Consider the following 26,764-nt stretch of genomic DNA (forward strand, 5'->3'; position numbering starts at 1 on the left):
GTTGATATTTTTAATTTTCCAAACTGCCATTTGTGAGTCAGTCAATGCAGACTTCACAGTTTTAAGGCTAATTTGAGAGCTTGAAAGCACCAAAAATAACTACTGAAATGGAATATGCATGCTCAACAAATCACGTCTTTAACACAGCAAGAGCAACAAAGCTCCAATGTCCACAATCAGTGCAGTTCCCAGCCAAAAAACCCCAAAGTTAATTCTGTAGTAACATCAGAATTACTTAAATGCATTCCTCAGCTTTTCCACTTGATTGCTTTGAGCCTTTGTGGACAGCCAGCTGAGCAGACAGGCCTGGCATAGCATAGCTATTGCTGTACAATTTGTGCAATCACACTTTAGGAGAAATAAAACAAAAAAAGAGACGGAAAATTAATTCAAGAAATTCAACAACTGTTTTTAAATCTATACAGAAAAACACATTAAACCCCTACCCGCCAATTTATTTAAAGGCACACCATTATTCATTCACTGTAACAAGCAAGTGTTATTTCTGAACCCTCTCAACTGAACTGGAATTCCAAGAAGCCCTAGCTGCAATTGCCACTTGGCTGACATGTCAGCAGATTCATGAGCCAAAAAGAATCATCAGTTTTCCACTCTGCTCCCCCACATGCCACAAACTCCATATTTCCATGCGCTTACCTCTGAGTGCAATGATTTGTATTGTATTAAATTATAATTTACAGAGTTTTGTCAGCTTTGATGATGCCAACAATTACTTCCTGTGATGACCACTGACTTGCTCTTACAGGAATATGCACCATATTCCTAATGGGCATCCAAACAGCTTTAATTTCTAGCCATTGGCTCTTGAAACCACCCTAGATTAAAATCTCCACTATCCCATATTTTCTTTGGGAGAAACACATCCACTTTGTAAATATATTCAGGTTTAGACTGAACTCAAATCTTGCTGAGAGCTAGTTTGATTGCTGATTTCAAGTAAATTATCTGACAAACACAGCTCCTTCCTTGGCTTCCAAATCAATGCAGGATTTCTTTTTTCAGAGTTACTCATAAATATTCAATCAACATTTTATGTGAACAAATAATTTCTGACTTTCTCTGTGCTTCCCAATTGGACAAATGCTGGTTAATCAGCAGGACAAAAAAAAATATCCCCCATTCACAGAAACACACTGTGGATACAATCATTCCATAAAATTTCTGCAAATAACCACACTCTGTAAGTGCAGAACAATATCAGGGAGAACCCAAGCTGAAGCTGAATTGCTGGTCAGAATCTGAATGAAGGCTATGGAAGCAATATGGCTCATGTAATTACAGAGGGAGTTAAATGTGCTTTCATGGGAACTGAATTTGGCCCATGAATTTTAAATGAGCCAGTGGATGACTGCAATTAATGGACTGACATAATAAAGTTATCAATAAAACTAAAGTAACTATAAAGTGAATTTTCCATCTATTGTATTAACTACCTTCTCTTACAGTTAGTAACACAGTGTTAAGAATTTGAGAAACAAAAATCTGACCTTCAGAACTTCTGTCTGATGAGGTAACAAGAGACAGTGTAATATTAATCAAAAGAATGTTTAAATTGACAACCATCCCACAATTACTACATCATCCATCTCCAAGTGCTCTACACGCACTCCAATAACTGTTAGTTTTATGCTGAATTTAGACTGTAAGTGACAATTGGTTTTAAAAACTGCTGATTGAACTGCCAATTTGCAATGAGAAGAGACATCTTTAAAATATGGATAACTCTAGTAATAGCTACATAACATCTTACTCTGATCTATTTCAAATTAATGCACTTACAAAATGTGAAATGCTCTCACAGCATTAGATTATGAGACTAGACTGCAGGTACCCAAAACAGCCGCTCTGTTTCTCCAAGAGTGTGAAATAAAACCATTTCCAAATTAGCAAAGGAAAGGCCTTCCCTTCTTTTATGGTAGTATTACTTCATCGCATACAAGAAGTGCTCATTTGCCAAGTGGCTGAGGGAGAGCTTGGAGGGGGCAGCTTTGGGCCCCAAGATCAGGGCAGCAACCACGCACAAGAAAGTGGCAGCAGCCCCAAAACCATGATGCCTTGAGTATTTTGGGATAGTGGGCTTCAAAGCCCTTCAGCACCAGCCCACAGCTCTGAATCCAAATCCAAAATCTAGCATCAGGCTTCCCATCTAGCAGCCCATCAATATTTCACCTCCACATTTTATGATATTTTAACCTGTTGAGATCAATTTGACCAAAAGTAGCCTTACAAAAAGATCACTTGTTATAGCATAGCATAAGAAAAAAAAGAAAAAGCCTGGAAATGTATGTGCATTTTTTATTTCCTATATGAGAACAGTTCTAAACTGTTGTATAATATTCAGGGCAACAACTCTAATCTCTTCTAAATTAAAAAAGTACAAGAGAGCTTGAAATGCTCTGATAATTTGAAATTCTCAGGCACTGAAGTTGCTCTCAACAGTTTGTTTCAATTACATTTTCAATGCAGGAGGTTTTTCATTACAGATATTCTGGGCAAATTGCCTTAAAATGTAAACTAGGGAAGCAAGCTCCTACAGTGACCATGAGAAGCTCAATAATAATTATTTGAATAATATAAAATTCAAAAAACCTATCAAAAGAGGGCATTACATATCCTGGAAGTCAATTAGTTTTATATTCTATTTGCCTTCTTCCTGCACCGTTCCTCACCTATTTAACAAAATGCTGAATAAATTGCTTCTGGTCAAAGTATAAAGACAGCAGATATATGCTCCTCTCCTTCCATATCAATAACAGACATAGCAACTGTGGACAAGATATCCAAGAAAGATGATAAAGATGGATTTAGTCATACAGAAAGGCAACAGAATTCAAGATGAAGAGAATAACCCAAAGGCTGAAAGGCAAATGCAACACCTAAGCAATACAGAAAACAGGCAAGGTAATGACAACAAAACACAAAGTGAAAATACTTTATAAATTATTAAAATAAAATCTGTGAGGAATCTTCTGTTATGTATGTTGTGGAGGCCAGTGGCCCTACAGACAAAGGGTCCGTGATGCTTCCTTGGAGGGACAGACCCTAAATTGGAAAAATCTCCCCTGTTCAAGGCAACTGAGCAGAGCCTCTCCCAGCATGCTTTGCTTTGTATGCAAATGAACCCCAGTTCTGCCTCCTGGTTGGCCCATTGGCCTCTCCGCCCCTTTTTCCTTATTTGCACATCCCCTAGAATGTTCTCCCTTCCCTGCTCACCCATTGGCGCCTTTGCTGCAGTGCCCCGCCCCTTTACCCTATTGGTGCCACCCCTTGTCCCGCCCCTGCCCCGCCCTGAGCCCTCAGCCCATTGGCCCTGATGCTCTGCCCCCCCCCCCCCCCCGTGCTCCATATTTAACTGGATGCTCCACTTTCCTTTTGCCTTTCTCCCTGGCCCCTCCGTGTGTGGCTGGAGCAAAGCTCCTCAGAACTCCAAACAAAGACCCTTCCCACTTCTCTGTCATTAGTGATCCTGCAAGAGCTGCTGGAAGCATGTGCTGGAATGATGGTGTGTGTGTGTTCCTGTGCCCCCGAGTGAGCCGCTCCCTTGCTGGATTGTCCTGGAAGGTCGCCGCACCGCTGCCTCTCGCTCGGCTGCCAATGGGCCAGTGGCTCACCACACTACAGCATCATCAATTAACCAGTTTTTCTTAAAAGCAAGAAATAAAAATCCTCCCAAAGACATCACACAGTGAGAAAGTCCCCAGTCTAAGCCATGTGGTCCAACAGAGGGGAACAGATATGTTAACTGATGAATTGAATAATCCCACTGTCTCTCCACAGGAGCATCCTCTGTGGTCCCAGAGTGGTGCTCGAGCACTCCACAAACTCCCTCACTACTATTTTTTTGATGACACAATGCATTATTCTCTTCTGCAGTAATGTGAGGAAAGCTGAGTTTATCAAGTCTAGGTAAATTCCATCAGATTTTCTTGCCAGTTGAAGTTTCTATTATCTCTATAGAAATCCTGCTTTACTAGGCAAAAGCTGAGGAACTGAATGTCTTTGATAGCATTTTCTGAGTACCCTTCTGACATTGCTTCTGATCAGCATTTGAAATTTTTCCTCCCATTAAAGGTTAACTTATGCCTCTATCTTTTCAGCACATCTTCTAATATATCTGGAAAATTGCACCAGTGCCTCTACTGTAAAATATTAAATAGATCTGCTATCATAAAAGGGCTCTTATCCATTCTCTAAGATGAGCATTTCCCTCTTATTTAGAAGAATGGATGAGTGAACAGATACAACATATTACAGACAACTGCTCTTATTCCTGTTACCTTTTGTGGTTAGGGGTTTTATTTGCTTTTTCAAACACATGTCTTCTGTGCCACTGGCCAAGCTATCTTTGACTCTCCTGCTGCATCTATCTGCTTAAAGAAGCAGTCATTTCTTAATCAGAAAAATACTTGGCCTTTTTTTTTTTTCTTAGAGCCTTCTCGGCTCTAAGTTCTGAAGTAATTCAAGTTCTTAATACTCTTCCTCACAGCACTTAAAAGAATTTAACTACTTTTTGAATTCTTGTTTTTTCACTTCAGGTCAGGTCCTGAAACCTCAACATCAAGATCAGGGCTTTAGCCAGATCACAAATTTCACCTTACAGTGGTATTTTTCTTTTTCATTATTCATGCTCACCTTCAGCAGTAAGCCTATACACTAGGGAAGAATACAGATTTCAAAAGCATATAAGATATTTTAAAGTTCTTTTTCATTCTAGACCATTCTATTGAAACAAGGATAAAATTTCTTCAAAAAAAAAACCATTTCTCCAAGGCTACAAAAATTCTATATGCTTCCAAATGAGAAAATCAATGTTACTCTTAGGAAAAAAAAGATTATTTTTCAACTCTTTCATTTCACCATGGTTGGAGTTTCAATTCCAAGTGATCAGTTCTCTCAATTCTCACAGGTACACGCAATGTTTTCACACTATGGTTTTGAACACAAAAATAAATAAGCAGAAATATCCATTCCATTATTTTCAAATTGAGGGATGTAAAAAATATTCCCTCTGATACAGAATAATGCAGTTCTACAGCTTTTTCCCTCTGCTTTTGTTTTCAACCAATGAAGTGTAACATACAAAAGACCTATCCCAGGTCTGCAAACCTGAAGAAGGACCTCTTGTGCTGATTCTTTTGAATTCCAGTGTCTTTTACCCTCTGAACAGAGAATGGCATTCATTATGTCTGATACTTTCATAAAATGAAGAGGCAAGTTGGTCTCTGTCCTATTAGTACAAAGACTCTTATTCAGTTGCAAAATAAGAGTGTGCAAATCTCTCAGACCCATCAGATCCACACTCAAAAGCTACAAATTCAACACCACTGATCTTTACCTGCAATGAAAAACTCTCTTATTAAGGTTGGAAAAGACTTTTAAGATTGACTCCAACTGCAAAATTAATGCTACCACAGCAAGTACGGAAAAAAATCACTCATGGCAAAAGGCTCAGTATAAAACTGCTCCAAACTCAGGAATCAGATGAACAGATTTTCCCTCTGAAACTTTGCACTGAAGTAAATAATGAGAATTTGGCCAGAATCAAACTTAAGGAAAAAATACTTTAAAAAAAAAAGAAAGTATTATGTAATGTGAAATATCTTCCTCCACAACACATCCCCAAGAAGAAAGCGTTGCACTGCCTATGCTAGGCAAATAAGGACTGGCTGGATTTGGAAGCCTTTGAAACTTTTCTGTAGCTCCCTGATGTACCTGATGTCATATATTCTAAAGAGGCTGCAGCTTTGAATTAATCTTCTCAGGTATACATAGGAAAACTCAACTTTGAAAAGGATTGCAAAAAACTAACACCAGATTTTGCTTCCCTTGCAAACAAGGTCACAATTCCTATTAACTTCACCATGATCAAAACCAGGATTTATGCACTAAAAGAAATCAGCAGAAATATAAATAGACTTAATAAACTATTCAGCAGGAACCTCTTATATAAGACATTAATTGCTACAACAATTTACAGAATATGTTTAAAATAAAAAATATAATCTAATAATGCTGATAACCATGCTTGTCAGGCATGGTAATGACTCTCTACATTATCTTCTATTACCTGGGCATCTACCAAACCAAGAAACCTAGATTTGGCGGGGGAGGGAAGGCTATTTATTGTGGAAAAGCATCCTTGTTCCCAGAAATCAAGTATGTACATAAAAGTTTGAGTTAGGCCCAATGCTTAGATCATTCTAGAAGAGTTCATAAAAAAGGCAAAGGACAACCTGTAGGACAACATCAGCTGGCAGTGCTGTCGGATGCTGCCCCTGGAAGAAGAGGAGCACATACCCTGGGAGTCAGAGTGCCCTGCCAGGCTGTCTCTCTGCATGGGAATAATGACAGACTCACGTTGGCTGGACAAAGAGAGCAGTGTGAAAATCCCTCAGATCCACACTCAGAAGCTAAAAATTCAACACCATTGATCTTCACCTGCAGTGAAAAACTCTCTCATTGAGTCTGGAAAAGAAGGTTCAGATCATGCAGTCCAACTGCAAACCCAACACTGCTACAGCAAGGACTTGCTCTGTTCACGGTCTGACTGCTCACTGAAAAAGCACCTGGCCCAGGATAGAACTGGATGGTTTGTACAGATCAGGTCTGTACAGCTCAGTCGGTAGAGCATGAGACTCTTAATCTCAGGGTTGTGGCTTTGAGCCCTACGTTGGGTGCCAGCTGTAAGATTGTCATGCCTGGCTGGGCTGTTCAGGTCCACTCTAGCTAGCTATGGATCCCAGCCCACATGATGGACAAAAGGCAAAAGACCCAAATTGCTCTTCCTCATGTAGGGACAAATGTCCTCAGTTTATTGACTTGATAGATCGAGACACCAGATCAGGCAACGTCCCAGACAGAAAAGAGAGCATCCCCTTCCCGTGGGGGGATTTTGAGCAGAGGGGAAGGGGGGCAGAGGAAGGGGGCAACAGCCAATGGGACACAAGTGAGGAGGGGTGAGGAGAGGGGTAAACCACAGAGAGACCACCAACACTGGCACTTGGGGGCTGGGGGGGAAGGGAAAGATCATGTGTTGACAGGACACAAATCATGTGAACAGTGCAAATTACCAAACACCCACTGCAAACAACTAAATCATTATTTAGTGCAATACAACAGCCCTCTGCGGGTCTGCACACATGAAAGGATCATCCTCAAGGAAGTGATGGCCCAGCTCAGCCTAACATGTTGGAAAGAAGTGGTGCTGTCAGGTCAGGCTGCCCTGTACACAGCTGCTGAATGCATCGAACATGAACAGCAACACTGAGTTTTTGCGTAACTGAGAGCTGTTCAGCAGCTGCTGTGCTCCCTTTTACTGCCTATAAAAGGCGGCCTGAAATGTTTTTATTGTAGACACTTCATTTTCAAGGCAGTGATTTTTTCAACTCTGAAGGGCCAGTCATTGATCCATCTGCAGGTTTTGTTGTTTTCTCCCTTATTCCCTGACAGTCTGCATCTGTTGCATGTCAGGCCTTCTGGTAAACTATTTTCTTGCACTGAGTCTCAGTTTGCAATAATTACGTGTTTTACACACACATTTAACAAACTTCTAAATAACAGAAGATATTTTCTGAAATTTATGAAAAATATCTGTGTATGAACAATCACCATGCTAAGAGATTTGATAGAAGAAAAAATAGCTTTTATAAAAATATGTATTGAAAAGAAGCATTCGTGAACCATACAAAAAGAATTTAGAAGTTTCTGGGGGTTTTTTGCAGCTACTCCCAGTACTTCAGAATACATTATGCTTTGAGGTCAGAGTCCTGTACAGTGTGAACTGGCACAGCTTTATGTGTGGCAGGACTCTCTTCCACTGCCTTGAGTGGAGATGCAATAATTCATACCAGGCAGAGCCGTAGTCACTGGTGTCAGTTCCACAATCTCTTGCAAGAATATGAAATTATATAAAAAGGGGTCCCTTCTCACCTGCATTTCTTTTCTAGTGACACTCCCCATTTAGTCTTCTGACCCTGGTCCTCAACCTGAATTCCTCAAAACCTAACTGGTTTCTATTGACTTTCACATTGCTGCATGAGCTTTGGGGTTTAACTGCTTATAAATTGAGAATTATAAGAGCCAGAAGCTATTGAACAAGGGAACAGAACTGCCCATTATCCCCTCAGTCACAAGCAATTTTCAAAGTAAATCTCTACTTAAAATATCACTTCATTGATTGATGCTACTTATTTATTATATAATAAAGTCTCTAATAATGCGGTATTTCATTCTCATAAAAGAATCTTTTAAACTATCACTCAGGAGCAGTTTTAATGCAAGTGACATGTTGTCATCAGCCTGCCTTCAAGATTACAAACCTGGTTAAACAGCAGTCTTCAACAACAACAAATAACCAGGCTCAGGCAGATCCCAGAACCAGGAAAGGAGTCAGGCCTGGGGCATGTATTTACTGCAACTACAACAACCATCTTTTCCATGCAGAACAGGGGCACAGCAGGAAATAGATCTTCTGAGACCTAAATGTAGGACTGAATTGTTGCTTTACTTTAACAAGTTCAGGAATTAAACCACTACCTTTATCCTCTTCTATATGAAGCACATAAAAAAAATAAACCTCAGCAAAACCCCCAGAGCCTCACATGAACTTTATGTTTTAGTTACTGTTTTGCCCGAACTGTTCTCCTGCCTTCACATTTATCTCCTCTCACTGCCACCTCATCTGTCAGTTTTCTTGATTCCCTTAATCATCACTCTGATGGGAAGCTGCTGTGTTTTCCCTCTGAGCTGATCTTATGTGATTAAAGGAACATGATTTCTACCATCACTAAACAGTGTATTAGGAGCCTGGTTTAACTCCTGTAGTTAGATATTTTACCATGCTGCATTTACTTTTTGGCTGTTTCAAGAGTTGCAAAAGCCAGGTTTTGTCCAGCTGTGCTAAGCAGCTGCACCACAGGAGAGCCTTGATGTGGCAGGCTAACACAGACACTGAAAGCCTCTTACAGTGGCCAGCAGCACATGAGAGGTACCCAAACCACCTGATGACCTTGGTCTGTGCACATCTAACAGCTGCCTGGCACTGAGGTGGCTGGAGGTGTGATGGTGATGTTCCTGCAGATGAGCTGGGGAGTTATGCCAACACTCTGTGCAGCTGTACAGATGGAGCAGAAATTACAGTGCTGGTTTGAGCAGACTGTCTAAAGGCAGGAATGGAAAGATGTGATTCTTAGGGAGAAATACTCTTCAGCAAAAGAACTGGGAGGATGAGCTACTTAGCCATGTTCAGATGCCACCACTTGGACAAGGATCCTCTCAGCAGAAACTCTAATTATCTGGGCAGCATTTTGTAATGAATTCATTCTTACAAAAGGTAAAGGAATAGCAATTCTTCACTTAAATTCATGTGAGTGCATTGCAGGATCATCACCGTTTTTGTTTTTTCCACCAGTCAAGCATTCAAGGTGCTCCACTCAGTACTGTAACTCCTGAAGTGTCCAGGCTCCTGGGGACTGGGACAAAATACAGTTGCCACAGAAGGCACCCTCTGAACATGAAGGGAGGGTAGGAAACACACCTAAGCACCGATTGCAGTTTTTCAAATACCTTCTGTCTTTTCAGGCCCAGCCAAACACCCTGCTGTGAGGAATTCTTTCACATTAGTAGTATCAGAGGACTACAGAAATGGAGAGATTAAATTTTGATTTTCTATTCCATCTTAGTATTTAAGCACACATAAGATTTGCATCAGTTTATCTGTAGAATGGAAGTATGAAATAAACACAGTTATAAAGCATTCAAAGATACTTGCAGGAATGAACTGTGAATATGTCAATGCTACTGACAGCAGACACAGAGTGGACTGTGGAAAGGTTTGGAAATCTGAATCACAGAAGTTTTAGCATCACTAATCCTGATTCTATTTAAAATGAAATAGAAGCACCACGGGAAAATACACTGCTGATCATTTAATTGCAATATTTTAGGATATTTTCTACTGTTTTTAATTATGAAGCTATACGTGATGTTTTGATACTGTCTAAAAATAAAACAAGCATGGAATTTTAATATCAGGAATGCAGTTCCCTTTTTACTGCCTTTGATGATTTCTTTCCTATATAAAACATATTAAAAGGAAACAGTAGCTGTACCTATGACTGTAAAACAATTCCTTGATGTCAAACATCTTATCTAAGCCACTTCTCATGCAAAAAGATGAGAATTCAAAAACATCTGAAAGCAGTTAGTGGAGGAAAAAAAAGAAATTATCCAAGTTAGAAGAGAGGCTGTAGTAGTAACTAATAATAGCAACTTAACTACATATGCGGGAGTGGTTCCTGGCAGTCAGATATATTATTGCACATCTAGATGCAAGTGTGCCAAGTGGTGGCAGCAATAAAACTGTAAATGGAATAGCTACAACAGAAAAACTTTGCATCTGAGCTAGGAACAGCATCACCCAAACACTCAACCAGCCAGTCCTGAATCAGGGCACTAATCTGTTTTGGTAAGGACTGCCAGGTAGGAAAAATAACAGCATTTCCCCACTACTAGAATAAAATTAACATCTTACCAGTATCTTTTGTGCTATTCGCGAGATCACTAAGATTAAAAGGAATATTTATAGAAATATTTCCAATATATAATAGAAAAAGTACATGGCTGGGCTGCAGCTCAGCTTAAGCAAGAGATGCAACATCACAGTGGAAATCTCATAGGAGTATGCTGAGTGATGTTCGTTCTTTCCCTCTTAATACCATAATCCCTAACACAGAAAAAGTCTAATTCTCTTTTGAAAAAGTTCTCTGTCATTACTGAGATCTTACCCAAATATGGGCTCTTTTGGATGTTGTTTTAACATTAGTTACAAAATGAAATACACAGTAATGGGGAGGAGACACCGCATTTTAATTATGAAGGAGTAGAGTCTTGTCTAGAAAAGCTCCCCTTGTCTCTTTCTCCTCACTCATTTGTTTGCTGCTATCTCATTTGTACAGAACTTGAGCTGACATTCAAAGGTAGTTCTTTATCTGGTGAATACTGCACTGTGCTAATTGAAGTGACTTTTGTTATTGTTCGTTGTCTCTCAACTATAATTAAAGTTTCTAACTGGAATTTACAGGCATGCCTGCAGCGTGTTGTTCTCACAGATGAGGTGCCACGAGAGTTATGGTGCCCTGCCAGGAGATGAGGAATAAAGGCTCTGGCCCAGGGGTGAATTGCACAGCTCCTTTGCAAACACTGAGGACTGTCTTGCAAAGCTTCTGCAGGCTAACAGTGGCTCCCACATCATTATGTGACAAATAAGGCACAGCCCATCCAGTGAGTGAGTCTGATGGATGGGATCTTCAGGTATTTCTGGCTTCCTCATCCATAATTTACTCAAGCACGATGCCACTAGTGATCAGTATGAAAGGTTCTCGGCGGAGGGAGCCGGTGCAGAAGAGAGCTGCAGCATGTGCAGCTGGGCAGAGCTGCAGAGAATCATATCTGCAGCTCACCCAGCCCGTGCTCCCAGTTCACTATGGGGCACAGGGGACAAGGCCACCCTGCTGCTCTGTGCTTATTTCTGAGATACTGTGAGGATTCGTTTGCTGTATAGTCGGATCAGGTAACTGACAACTCCTGGGTACAACCACATTCCATTACTCCACAGGGTCCTTTCAAGAAAGCAAATATAAAACGTAGTCATGTTGAAAAATCATTCAAACTGGAGGGATTTTTCAGTTTCTCTGGTCACTCCCACATTTCCTTTACATAATTTATGCATGTATTACTTTTAAGGTTAAGTAATCTGCTCATCTGTCTTTGACAACCATGTTTGAGGCCATGCAACATTATTTTTCCTGTCAAGATTTGCCTTGAAACTTTTTCACTTATGCCCTTAGCTGGGGAGACACATCTTGTCTGCCAAGTCAGTAAATCCAGCTGTTATGTAGGAAGATGGAAATGTTTTGGTAATTTGAGTCTTTGGCACATACTACAGTAACAGAACAACAGCAGAGAAAGAAAAAAAGGAGATTTATAGGACGGGTTTTCACAAGAACAGGGTTTGGAATTTGACACAGCTGTATGGTGTGAAGAAGGTGGCTCCGCATTTCACATTTATGTAAATGACACAGTAAATAAAGTAAAAAAGCAGGCATCTTCAGATAATGCATAAATAAACTCTGAGTATACCTATGCATGTATGCAAAATGTTTTAAAATGCATTGCTTCATTCATATGACATATGCACGGTCTGCATAAGGATCAGAAATGAAAGCTTTTATCAGCAAATCTGGGTCAGTGCTGACTCTCATATTCCTTAAATTCTTTCAAAATTAAAAAATCAACTTCCTTGTCAAAGCATTATTATACCACAGCTTCTCCATTTACAGCAGAAATAATGCTGCCTCTGTTTAAAAGAGCTACTAAACATCTTACCAAGGGTTTGTTGCAGGAAAACAATGACAGGTACACGGTGGTTCCTCCCACACAATCTGCTAACAGCAGCAGCAAAATCAGAGATCATTAGACAAACTAACCTGTGGTGTCATTCCGTGGCAGATATACATGATTGGGATATTCTCTGTGTCTGGCCCTTGATCAAGGCACAAATCACTTTTCAGGGAATTCTGCAGCTAAAACAAACAGAAGGAAAAAGAAATCAAGCAAGTTTTATACGAGAAAAAGGTGGTGTGATTACTTTCTTTTCTTTGAGAAAATAAATTGTATGTAGTTGAGGAAGGAAATATGCAAAATTAAAATATGTTACAGTGAAGATCTTGAACAGAAAGCATCTGGACTAAATACTTCCCTGCAGATAATCTAGCACCACTGATTTCAATAATGTTGCACAAAGTTTCAGGCAGGGTATACTTCAAAAAGCCTTCAGAGATAGCAATAATTTTTTGATATATGTTTTAAAAATATTTAGTCTCTGGTACACACTATAGAGAGAACCTGAATATATCCTGCTGAGCAAGATAGATGAGGTATTAAATAGCTTTTAAGAATCTCTATGAGAATCTTCTGATTTCTGCAGATAATTCTAAAAACTGCTTTTATCAGCTGACATCTGGAGACTTCAGGGCAATTGTTATGCACCAGCTCCCCTGATTATTCTGGGCTAACCCACGCACAGCAATGAACAGACTGCAAAGTACTTGGCCCTGGTCAGCACAAAGCCCTGTGAAAAACCTAGGCCATGCTGAGACAGAGTTTCCTAATAGTGAAGTGCTAAATTAATGAGCACAGATAGCTGGGAGGTCTGTTCAGAGTGTGAGGACAAAGATGTGGGCTGCATACCCATGGATGTGCATAAAGGTGTTCAGTGGTATTAGAGTGGCTCAGAGAACAGGGGACAACTGCCTGAAGGAGTGGAGATGTGGTTTGCAACCACCTGTAATTAGCTGGGCAGTTCTGGTTTGGTTCCTTTGAGGAAACCAAATTAATATCTTTAGAAAGGAAGCCTAGAGCTGCATGTAACAAGAGTGGACAAATCAGAGGCTGAAGCCAGGCAGTGAATAAAATCAAAACCATCAACTCATCTCTACAAGACTTCCAACTCTAAACCTAACTCTAAATCCAGTAATGGACAGGATGCATCTCAACACTGGAGAGAAAATATGCATGAGGTATAAATACTGGCATTACTCTCAAAAATTAAAGCCTTGAGCATTACATAAAATCTTCTCTGTCAGAGCTTTCTACTTCTTATTCATAATGTCAGCATAGCCATGACTCTAATCACAAACAAATGTCTAAGCACCCCCTCTATCCAAACCAATGATAAATATCAGCCTTATTAATTCATGCCTGGGTCTACCATTACCTGTGAGAAATGACCTCACACTTTAAAATTTCAAAGGTTTATTAAACCTTAACAAATACAGCAACTGACTGAATAATGAGAAAGCACAGCACTGGAAGTGTGGAACTAAACCACCACGTGCTCCCCCACAAAGTGGCTGGCTCCACCTTTATACCACTGGTGTTCCATCAGGTAGCCCTGCCCTCCCAAAGTCTGTCAGTCAATTCTTCACTGTCCATCCTCTCTGTGAGAGGAATAGCAGATTTGTCTTTCCAAACAAGCTGTGGGTCTGCTGGTAGGTAAAACTAGCACTGGGAGATAAAAGAAACAATGGGAAGGATCCCACTGATTGATGGATGGAGAAAGATATTTGCTTTTACAAATAAACTTTAGGTTTGCTGAGAAATGAAATTAGACATTGAAAGATGAAAGAAACAATGGGGTAGAAAACCCCCTGAATTCCATAAGAATTAAAAATTAAAAGGCAGGGCTGTACATTAGAGGGAAATCTTCGGTATCAGGCATATCGGGGAGTCTGTACCTCTCAAGCACCTCAGCCAATGGGGAATGAGAGAAGGGAAATGCAGCCAGAAAATTAGGATAAAAAGGGAGGCGGCATCCTCCAAAAATGTGAAAGATCCCTGGGGAATTCCCTGTGGCCTCTCCCTTTATTCGATTAAAGTCAAAGGACTCCTCTGTCTCCCATTTGGACATAAACCTCTGGTGTTTGTGGATTAATTTCCCTAACATTTTCAAAGCCTCTTCCATCAACTCCAATCCTAATGCTTGTCATGGTGTGAACGTTATAAACTTTTCCCATAATAAAGGTAGGAAAAAACCAGAAACAAAACAGCCACTGACCTGTTAACTAATACTGCTGTTTCAAAATCTGAGCCCCAGATTCTGAGGAACAATCACTTTACAAAATCTAGTGGCTTTGTGGCAACCAACAATTAACCTGCGTAATGCAATTTTGGCCTACCAAAACTTAATTTTAAAAACAATACAAAATATAACAGACAATCCCTGTGCTGAAACCCAGAAATAATGATTGTTACACTGAATACAACAACTTTTGGCCCAGTGACATTGCTTTCTTCTAAATAGGAGGGTACTGCACAATTTAGAAAGAAGTTTGCTTTCCAAATATTTACTCTGCTTCCAATCCCAAGCCTAGCTATATTCCACAGCATAAGTTGCACCTATTTCCCTAACTCTCACAGAACATGAGGAAATGTAGGATTTAGGAAATAAATATATGGGGTGTCTCTGTAAGTGCATATATCCTAGCCTTTACCCCCATTCTGACAGCTTTTTCAATTACTCAGGATTTTTTAAAATTGATGATAATGCTATAGTAGCAGTATCTCTATTTTCTAAAAAAAAATGAAACCAGTTGATGAATGGAAGCATTTAGAGAATCAGAAAGCAGCTGACATGCTTTGAAATATCACACCTTTCTCTGTTGTAAGATGTGCAAGCAAACAGCAAAGCAGACACAAAAGATCAGACATCCAAGTGATTCTTTTACTAGAAGGATAGGGGCACTTAATCTTGTGTCATACAACAGTATTTCATAAAACAGTAAGCTGTGTATTTCACAATATGTGCCTTCTTTATCTGTTGTCATAGTTGTCCACTACTTTCTCTGTAATGGTACAAAAGGTCTGCTCCTCACATCTCTCTCAGCTGATGATAATCATGTGTATTATTGGGCAGTACCTAAATCACAGGATCATAGAATGGCTTGGGTTGTGTTGAGGGTTGGGTTTCTTCTGTTCTTTCCTTGTTACCTGTGAAATTTCTTCCTACTGAGTTGCTAAGAAGCACTGGTGGCTGGGTGCTTGAGAGGAACTCCTTTGGTTTTGGGGAGTTTCTCTGGGGGGGCAGGCAGAGATACCACGATGTGAAAAATGTGTATTTTACAATTGGCTTTTTTCAAATATTAAAATTATTATTATATGTGTTATGTTAGAAAGTTATGCTGTATTAATTTTCTTAAGTACTGTGTTAAATATGGTTCTAGGTTATAACATAGTGTTAAAATAAAAACTATCCTATGTAGGATACTTTTTCTAAAGAGAGGACTCACAGTGAGATAGCAGCCACAGGACACCTGAATCTTTCAGAGAAAGAGAATTTATTGCCCCATTATCAAAAGAAATGAACTTCTTCCTGCCTCGCTCAGCCCTGAAGACACCGTCAGGATTCAGAGGAAGAAGTTGACACTGCCCAGACAGAATCCTGTATTTGAATGGAATTTATGCATTGTGGATGAGGTGTATGAATATGCAACAGGTTATTGCTTTTAAGGGTTAATCCTCTGCTAACGTGGCAGGCTTATTTTGCCCAGAAAAGGTACCTGGACTGTCCCTAACTCTTTGTTTCTATTGTCTCATAAATTCTAATTGCCCAAACTATTATTACTCTAATTATACTGCTATTTTTATAACCATTTTATTACTATTAAACTTTTAAAATTTTAAAAACAAGTGATTGGCATTTTTCACACACGAGAATGGGGGCAGGTGAAAAGAGACAGGCTTGGGGGCAGCTGTTCTCTTGCTCTCTGGCATTGGAAGAGAATGGCCAGGCTGTTGTTAACTGCGAGGAGAACTCACCAGTACTGCTGGAGATCTGCTCTGAGGGACCAATCGCCACCTGCTTGTGTGCCCCAGGAATCCCGAACCTCGTGTGCCCCAGGAATGCTGAACCTCGCTTCTCCCTGCCCTGCTTGGAGCCAGGCAGCTGCTGTCCCGCTGTCCCCTGTCCTGGGGTGACAGTATCCCCATTGGGGTGCTTGTATCCCCATTGGGGTGTTTTGTTTATGCTGGATATCATGTTCTGTGCCTTCAGGACTGGCTCTGAAGAGCAAATGTTTTGTTTTGGTTTTGGCTCTCAGCCACTCCCCCACGGCTGGCGGAACACACAGACAGGGCAGTGCATTGTGCTGCTTTTGCTTTTTGCTTGGCTTTTTGCTTTGCTCTTGCTTCTGCTTTGCTCTTGCTCTTCGCTTCTGCTCCTTAGTCAATTTAGCTAAGCAGTCCAAATTTTTTCCTGGACTGTTTTCCCTTTCCCTTTTTTGGACCTACTCGAGCCTGCTCCGGACTGGGCCCTGGGAACACCGAGAGTTTGCACCGTGTGGCCTAGTGGGGCCTGCTCTGGGTAGCAGCTGCCCCAGCACCAGAGAGACTGATAACAGAGCAACCACCCCCAAGAGAGACTTTCTGAATTTGTCATCTTTTTCAGAGTGGTGAAAGTGTAATGTCATCCGGTATTGTTCATTCTGTGTGCTGGGGGTGCGGTGACTGTTAAATAAACAGGTTCTTTCCACTTGTCTCCAAGGGATCCTTCCCAAACCTGTTGGAGGGAAGGACTGTGTGGGTTTGTTTTCTGGAGAGGCCCCCTTTGGAGGCTTTCTCCCAAATTTGCCCTAAACCAGATCACCCCGCTGTTTGTCGGGTACTGCTGTGGGTTTCTGCACGCCGCAGCCACACCCTGAGCCTGGCCCACATGTCCCTGCAGTTCCACCTTCCACCAAACTGCTAATCCTCCTCGCCCACCAGCCCAAGATTCCTGCTCATTCCTGTGATAGATGAGTAATGCAATGATTGACTCTCACAATTAATGGACAAATATCATGTATACAGGTTAAGAAAAGTTTTATAGATTTATAGTTATGCTGTACCCCCTCGCACAGCTATCAGGGGGCAGCTGGAGCTGGGACATCTGGGACGGCTGGCTTGTCATCACTATGGAACACCTGACCCCCAATCAGGATTTGAGGAAGAGATCTCCACCACTGGACAGTGAAGAAGGGGTTGATGGACAGAACTTTGGGAGGGGTTAAAGGGTTAAAAAGGGAAGACCTCCATTGTGAGGGGGCTGAGCACATGGCAGGGAAAAATCTTTTGCTCCCAGCACTGTAACCTTTCTTCTTTATTCAGTCTTCTGTTGTACTTTTGATAAGGTTTAATAAACCTTCCTAAACTATGAAAAGTGAGTAGCTATTTCTCACATTCCTGCTGGCTGTGAACAACACAGGGGGAGAGTGCCTGCAGTCAAGGAGACTGGTACTGGCTCCCTGGTTCTGTTTGTTGTTAAGGCCACAGTTCTTGTTTTGTTTTGTCTTGATATAGATACTAGTAAAGAACTGTATTTTCCTATTCTCATATCTTTGCCTGAGAGCCCCTTTAATGTCAAAATTATAGTAATTCGGAGGGAGGGAGGGGGTTTGCATTCTCCATTCCAAGGGAGGCTTTCTGCCTTCCCTAGCAGACACACCTATCTTGTAAACCAAGACAGGTCAGAAGACACATTAAAGATTATCTCATTCCAACCCCCTTCCACTAGACCAGGTTACTCAAAGACCCATCCACCCTGGTTTCAAACATGTCCAGGGACAAAGAGTCCATGATCTCTCTGGGCAACTTCTTCCAGTGCCTCACCAACCTTACAGAATTTCTTCCAAATATCTAATTTAACCCTGCCTTTGTTCAGTTTAATGCCATTCCCTCTTGTTCTGTCACTATACATCCTTGTGAAAAGTCCCTATCCAGCTCCCTTTAGCCCTTTTTAGGTACTGGAAGGCTGCTCTAAGGTCTCTCTGAAGCTTTCTCCAGGCTGACCACTGTGCTCAGTATTTCTGTAAAAAACTCTTCTTACTCTTTCTGGTTGATGAAAATCTCTCAGCAGAGTATAAAACCACTGTTGCTGATTTTCCTTTTGACTTGCACAATGTGAAGATGATCCTAAGATGAGTACTTCAGCTCTTCCACAACCCATCCTTTATTTATATTGTATCACTTCTACCTGTAAAGACTTTTTGTCCAGAGCTACCTACAAGCAGAACCATGCACTACTTAGCTGCTATGCCTCCTTCTCCTCAGGAAGTCCCACAGTTTATTGGATCACAGCATCACTGAGGGCAATTCCATGGTGTGGGGCAGAGGCTCCTTGCACGCAGGTGTGATTTTGGCATTGTTCTGAAATAATTTGGGAGGTAATCATTAAGTCATGCATTTAGCAATGACCTAAACCTTTGCTGGAAGTGCTTTTCTTGTATGACTGTATGAAAAGCCAGCATGGTTATTTTAAGCTATTATCATAGGGGCCATGGAACTTCACAAGGTGTACATCCCTTCATTTGCTGAAACACAGCAGCTGCTCTGTGGCACCCTCAGGGCACTTCCAGAGCCATACTGGCGAACTGCACAGCTCAGTTTTCTGAAGACAAACCTTTCACTAAGCAAGATCTGCTATCACATTTTCTATTTAGGATTGTCTTACAAAAAGAAAAAATTAATTCAAAGTCATCAATTTTTGTGAAAATGACAGTGGAAGAGAATGTGAAAAGGTCATTTTCACATAGTAGACCTACATCCTTGGTCTACTCCCTTATTATGGGCCTGTTTTAATTTACTCTGCTCATCTTCCATGCCATGCACACCTGCTCTCTCTGTTTGGGGCCCTACCAGTTTCTGAGGGGCAAAAATTGCTTCTGCCTTAATTAGCACCATGCAACTCAAGCTTGATTGCAACACAGACAAGGGCACTACTGTCCCACAAGGAATGATGAGCCCACAATGCATGGATTTAGCTGCCCTTTCTGTTGGATGCAATGTGATTCTTGAACCTCTCTAGTGGTGCTCTACATGGGTTAGCTATGTGAGATTGGGTAAACTTGGAATCTTAGTCTTTGATTGTGGTACCTGTTCTGGGGTGGATCAGGATTTCCCTTAAATGGCTAAGTCTAATAAGAGAAAGCATCAGCCCTTAACAGTTGGATTTGATGATATTAAAGGTCTTTCCATCCTAAATGACTCCATGATTCTAAATTAAGATCTGGCTACAATCTTAAGAAGGTTGCAGTTGAAATACTGAGTCTATTTTGTGAATTACCCTGCTGCCACAAACCTGCCAGCTCCAATGTGTCTGCAAAATCACACCTTGAGTATTTCTGTATGGAATGCAAGCCATGAAGCAAACAAACAAACAAACAAACAACAAAAAATCAGAGGGGAAGGTAATGCTCAGGACATCTCAGCACAAATGACAGCAGAGCAGCTGTCTCTGTCAACTAACCATATTATTTAACCAGTGACTCTATACTGATCTGCTTCTTTTACTTGAGTCAGGCATTGTCTTCATTAATTACTCCCACTATTACACCTTTTTCCCCCATGTTTGCACAATGGGAAATGTAAACAGGATCCTTACCACCCCATAGGCGACAGTATCTGAGTACATTCTCATTTCTGGATACACGCTGACAAGATACCACCTAAAGGTCTTGCACTGGAGCTTTTTCCTTAGGGCCTTCCTCTCTGAAATATCACCAATATCAATTCCAGAGTCCTGCACAGGAGACAAAGGGCAGAAAAAGCCGTAGAGACATCAGTGATACACTTCTGTGTAAACTACACACTCAGAATCTCCCTCACTGCAGAATCAGAGAATAAACTGAGTTGGCAGGGACCCATCAGGATTATCGAAGCCCAACCCCTGGCCCTGCAGAGCACCATCTTCAAGAGCCAAACATCATTTTGACTATGACAATAAACACATTTTTGTTGTGGAGTGAGTCTGTCACCCACACATACCCCAGATGTGCCCCAGTTAAATATGATACAGTTCACCATGGCAGGGTCTCTTCCACAGTCTGCTTTGGTGAATGGCACTACTCCTGTTGACTCCAGTGGGGTTTAGATCCACTTTCCAATGAATATAACTGATGTTCCCTAATTTCCTGGCACTTTCCAAATCCAAAAGGAATTGGCAGTAAGTAGCAAGTTGCCCTAGAAACATGGGCATTGCTGGTGTCCCACTGTGGCCTAATCAATAGTGTATGACACTTTCTGGCCATTTCTGAAGTCTGGATTACTGCTTGACTGTAAAATGGGAGCTCTGCTCACCTCTCTGAAATAGCACTTATTAAAGTTCTTTTGTAATGTAAAAAGAGAAGTTGTTATTTTTGTTAAAAGCAATTGCTGAATATTCTCTCCCATAATTTTTATTCTCTTTTACATTTCTGGCTAACCTAGTTTCTACTTTTCATAAGAGCAGATCACAAAGCATGACTTTCATAAAGGCCCTGTATATAAAAATCAATAATTTATCACATCAAAATCACACAGCAGAAATTTTTAGAGATGGATCTAAGTGCAAATCTGTGGCTGCTCTTGACAGGAAGTAAAATGAGACATTTTGCTCCACGCTGTGCTCAATGAATTCTGCCTCAGAGCAAAACACAGGATAAATACATTTTCATAGGGAAATCTTATAATCTATCTCGTTAAACAACAGCCTTTACTGGGCCATGAAAACCCCAAAGATTTTGACAAGATTTTAAAAAAACACTGAAAGCAGTGAATTTTCTTAGTTACACAAGAAAAAAGGAATCTGTATAAGTATCTATATTTCTGAGCTGCTGAAACAACCACTGCATCCCAAAGCACTAAATTAATGCTAATATGGAACAACTATATTTTATTATGGAAGCATTTTCTAACTAAAGTAAAATCGACTTCTACTTTGATAAAGAATGCTAAAAAGTAAGAAACAATGATCTGGCATTCACAAATTTGACATAACAATTTTAAAAATGGTGACTCCCCCTCTCAAGCCCTACATAATCCGTCAAACTTTATACAGAACTACTCCTAAAGTGGCAATTTTTTTCTGAATTTTGCAGCAAATGACTAAATAAAGAGGCTGTAGTATGCTGAAAGACAATCAATGGATCTTGTGAACAAGATCCTGGGATCAAGTGCTAAACTGGTCCACTGCCTCCCAAATCCTTTCTCATGCAACCCTGAAGGCACCAGTGCCTGTTCGCTCACAGCTCACAGTATAAGAAAGAGCATTAAGGGCCTCAGTAATCACATCCTTTCATGCAGCTGGAGAAGAAAAGTAGCTCACACGTAGCACACTGGCTTTATCACCACCAATAAGAGAGTGTGTTCCCCAAAGCTGAGAATATGATGGGGAAAAAAACCCAACAAACAAAACCAGAAGCACAGGCAGAACACATGCAAAGCACAGTTCCTGATTCTGGGACTTGAAGAATCTTTCCTCTGGGTTTCAAGTGCTTTTCTGAATCTATTTATCCAAGTGTCAAGGATGCAGAAGTCACCATGGCAGCAGAGGTCTCCATTTGAAGCCCTCAGCGCTTCAGAGAGAAGCGCACAGAGATCCCAAGATGGCAGTCACAGCACAATGCAAAATGCACCTCACTCCTTTGGATTATTATTATTATTAGTAGTAGTAGTAGTAGTAGTAGTGCCCAAAGACCTAGGAATTCTTCCATGGAAAAAATCAGGTCCCATGTTTAACACTTTGGAATAACATATTTCATGGAAAGTCCTGACTGTTGTAACTAAATACATTTCTATTACCTACATAGTCCATTACCAGTATTCATTAGCTTCCAGATAGAGAATTGCTCCTGTAATTGTCCAGCTGCAACTTAACTTGCGTCCTTTATTAATTTGTTCTCTAATTGCATTCAGATCTCAAATTTGCACAAGATTAAGCAACACCACCATCACCTCTGGATGAATATGATGCAAATCAGTGTATAATGCTGTACATCCTTGTTAGCAAAAGGAATTTCTAAATTTTGTGTTAATGTTCTGTTTGCAAGTCAAAAAATGAAAACTTGGATTAATCTATGAAGATTAACCAGTCTTCAAGAAAATAATTAACAATATGAAATAGAAACTGAAATGTAAATCTACCAGGCTATTCACAAATAAAATTCATTTGGGATTGCTTTGACCTAAAATAAGTAACCCTATCCTGTGCAGAAATGTCTTTATTCCTGTATGGACTTCTGTGCAACTATTCAAAACAGGGACATGTAGAGGAGAGTTTGGATTCCATGAACATGGAACTTTCAGAAAAGTCCTTTCCTATATCAGGTTATAGAGGATTTTTTTTCATGGTCATAGCAAATCATGTGGCTAATGCTGCAACCTAAAATAGGACAATGACTTCCCCACTTTGCCAAAATTATCTAGTTTTAATCACAAGAGATGCAAGAAGCTACTGAGAGCAGCTGAACCAACACCAGCTTTCATGTATTTAGCTGATTTTTTGTTTCTAACATTTTCTTCTAATTAAACTAAAGGAGAAGTACAGCATTTTATTTATTGACACAAAAATTGCAGTAAAAGCAGTTTCTCTGAACTGTTGTCAAATTAGAGATATTTTATTAAAGAAAAGCTAATCCGCCCTTTAATTTAAGTCCAGACTTTGCTTTTGCTGTAATGATGACAGCTGTACTAAGTTAAACTCCAAATTCAATAGAACCATGCTTCCCAGCTTCTAGGTGGAAACAATCACCCAGATTCTCAGTAAATACAGTCCCCTAGCTCTGAGCCCTTCAGCTCATCGCTGTTCACAGATTAAATACCATTGACTACAGAAATGAGGAACAGCTAAAATCAAACTGAACTCTGACGTTGGCCATCTGATATCATCTCTTCAATAAAATGGACCAAGCAATACTCATCCATGGAAAAGAAATCAGGACAAACAGTCCAGTGGGGAGTCGCAGCAAGAATCTGCAACATGTCATGCCACCCACCAAGCCACCCTCGCTCTGATGTGAAATGCTTATCAGACACCTCACACTTGCAGCAATAGATGTCAACACCCCCTGGCAGATCTCTCCTCACAAATCTGATGGAATTATAGCTCTCTGTGATGGTAAATAGGAGACTAAAATTCAAATTAAGATGTGCAATGTAGATTTGATGGCTTTTCCCCACCGTATTTCTGCAGCTACTAGTTTAAAATATCCATGAAGAGTCATCAGTGAAGAGAATAAACTTGACAAGAAATTAATTTTTAAGGAACCTAAAGACAAAAAAAATATTCTAGAATAAGAGACAACAACAATTCACATACGTTTATATGAATTTGTGTATGTATGGGTATATATCTTATGCCTGTATGTGAGACATAAATACATACATACATACAAATAAAACCCTACCAGAAAAAAATCAAAATTTAGGGTAGTAACTACTGTATTTGTGGGGTGCCCAGATGAAGGCAGGAATGATGAATCTGACTCCATGTTCTCAGAATGCTAATTTCTTATTTTATGATACTATATTATATTAAAGAATACTATACTAAACTATACTAAAGAATACAGAAAGGATACTTACAGAAGGCTACAAAGATAATAATGAAAACTCCTGACTCTTTCCAGAGCCCTCACTCAGCTTGGCCCTGATTGGCCAAAGAGCCAAAACAACTCACATGAAACCAATGAAACAATCACCTGTGGGTAAACAATCTCCAAACACATTCCAAAGGAGCAAAATACAGGAGAAGCAAATCAGATAATTATTGTTTTCCTTTTTCTCTGAGGCTTCTCAGATTCCCAGGAGAAGAATCCTGGGCAAAGGGGTTTTTCCAGAAAATATGACTGTGACAAGTAACCAAAAGGAAAAGGATCTAAAGCTAAAGCCCAGATCTTTATGACTCACCTCCTGGGGTATGTTCCAGGCCATGTAGACATGGCTCTTAAACTCATCCATCCAGACCTCAGCCACTCTGAGCGCGTTCCTGCGGACGTGAGCAGTCAGATCCTCTGTGTACGGTTTATGCGCTCGTTCGATGTGGGCAATCCTGGAGCAAGGCAGAACCTCAACGCTTCCTCCACACTGCCACACCTAACGGGGAAAAAGAAAAGGACATTCTGCTAGTGGCAGCTCCCTACAGCACTGCTGGCCTCCAGCAAACACACTGCAATTTTTTTACTTCATTGTTAGTAAGGAGAATAACCACTCAAGACTTCTTGGACTACAAAGAGGTTGTGAGGGGAGGGTTATTACTTTGCCATACCATAAATTATTATTGCTACTTCACCTTACTACAGAGTTTCTACATTGCCAGTAGCCTCTCATTGCACTCTGCCTGGATCAATTCAGTTGTTTTCAGCATTATTAATAAAATTATTTATAGGGAATTCAAAATAATGACACCTGGTTCAAGTTTTAAGTCTTGCAAGACTTTTCCCTGAGGTTCTGCACAGTCCATACCAGACCATACATGCACTACTCAGAATCATAAACTAGGCAGGTTGTCATTGTAGGGAAACTAAGCTAACCAGCTTTTAAGGCCACTGAAGTTTCAAGTCCCATGAAGATGAGGAATATAAATGCACCTTATACTTTACTTTAAACATGGTTGAGAAAGGACCAGATCTAGTCCTTCTGAGGAGAGATGAAGACCAAGAGTGCCTAACGAAAATGCTGTGTGAACAATTTAATTAGAAACTACTCTTATTATAGCTTCTTTATGTAGGTTACTCTACCTGCTCAATTAGATTTCAATTTTGCCCACTACCACAACTGAGCTAAAGTACACAATATTAATCATAATTACTGCTTTCATTTCTGATTTACTCTTTCTGCTTTCAACCAAAGAGAAAACCACTTTGGCAAACTTAAGAATCAGTGAAGTACATGAGTTATTTTACATAGCAGCCCTTTTTCTGTGTATCTTGTATCATGTAAGCTTCCTAACAAGATCAAGGCAGCCCATTCATCATGGTTGAGTGGATGCTGCTCAGGTGAAAGACCAGATGTACCCAAACTGTTTGGTTCTGCTGAACAAGTACCTGGGTGTCCCAGAGGCAGATGTACTCACTGAGAAGTGACAGAGTTTGCCTTATGATAACTGCCAGCAGAAACTCCTGAGGCTTGGTACCTCATATGCTAAGAGAGCAAAACATGAGAGCAAGGGTGCTTCTTTCTTGTGCCTTCATCCATATTCTGGTCTCCCTCCTGGTGGCCAGAGATGATGGCTGAAAAAACATTCTGTTCTGGAGCTCATCTCAGGCCCCTCAGATCTGTCCACCCTATAGGCATATGCTCTACTAAGGAGGCACTTTGTTCAGTCATTCATTTTATATATTTAGACATCTGGCTTGAATACAGCATTTAGGCATTTGGCAGCTCCTGAGACCAGAAAATGTGGCATGAATTCAGAATGTTTACAAAGCTTTTTTCTGAACTGGTGCCTAATTGCATTCAGCATATGCTGGGAGAAGAGGTAGAGCCCAGGTTTTCAGAGCTCTGTGGAAAGGGAGCTAACCCATGAACCTGCTGTACAGTCAAAAAGGGAGATGAAAAGACTTCAGCACATCTCTGTGTCACCAGCCTGGAAGACCATTAGAGTAAATAAACATAACCATTATCAAAATCAGGGCAAAACTGAGACGATTATAAATATTTAAAAATAAATATGCAACTGATCTGGCACAAAAAATAAATAATCTGGAAACAAAACTGGTGTCCTGTCTTTCTAAATATCATATCAAGTGGGCAATCCAGTTTAACGATCTTACAAAAATTACAGTTTGTCAAACGTTTAATTATAAATGGTCCAGCTACACGTCCTAATAGAGATTAAATGTGAAGTACCACCAGACTGTGCTCACACAACGCCTGCTTTCAGTCCAAGTAGATTCTCAGTACAGCATGGACATCCAGCTATAAATTGTTTCAGAGTTACTCACTGTACACTGCCCAAATTAGTATCATAAAAGACAAGGAAGATATAGAGATGGTCATAACTTAGCCCAGGACAGGGCAATTCACAATACACATGCACTGTGTACTCTGTCCTGCCTCTGCTCATTCCAACCAGGGATGGCCTTGAGCCAAGGCCAGCAAGGGAACACCAAATCTTTTGTAGGATTTTCAGAGCTAGGTCACAATAGTGTCTTGACAACAAGTTGAGCCAAAAAGTTCACAGTCTACAATAAGCTGAATTTCCAAGCAAATTTCTAGGAACTGAAATTTGGACGAGCAGTGTCATGTATAATTTCAGCATTGATTCAGTTATCAGGAAACTATGATTTGACTTAATAATGAAGTGAGATGTGTTCAAAAAACAACCTGATCAAGTCCTTAAGAGAGTTTGCAAATAAAAATTACCCACTACCTGAATAAACACCAACTAATCAAT

At 40.4% G+C, this 26,764-nt stretch overlaps 1 protein-coding gene across 3 annotated transcripts in view; it reads right to left on the reverse strand.

Moving 5' to 3' along the window:
* The window catches only part of GALNT18 (polypeptide N-acetylgalactosaminyltransferase 18), a 215,458-nt gene that overhangs the window by 33,917 nt on the left and 154,777 nt on the right, over positions 1-26,764 (reverse strand). For 2 of the 3 annotated variants that reach the window (XM_063160600.1, XM_063160598.1), the window contains exons 8-10: positions 24,277-24,462; positions 19,994-20,131; positions 12,507-12,602 (exon numbers count right to left, since the gene is read on the reverse strand). In XM_063160600.1, coding sequence (XP_063016670.1) covers positions 12,507-12,602; positions 19,994-20,131; positions 24,277-24,462 — 420 coding nt within the window. The remainder of the gene's footprint in view (positions 1-12,506; positions 12,603-19,993; positions 20,132-24,276; positions 24,463-26,764) is intronic. The other variant, XM_063160599.1, reaches the window with a different exon arrangement.

This window comes from Melospiza melodia, chromosome 6, assembly GCF_035770615.1.
Source record: "Melospiza melodia melodia isolate bMelMel2 chromosome 6, bMelMel2.pri, whole genome shotgun sequence".
Taxonomy (NCBI): Eukaryota; Metazoa; Chordata; class Aves; order Passeriformes; family Passerellidae; genus Melospiza; species Melospiza melodia.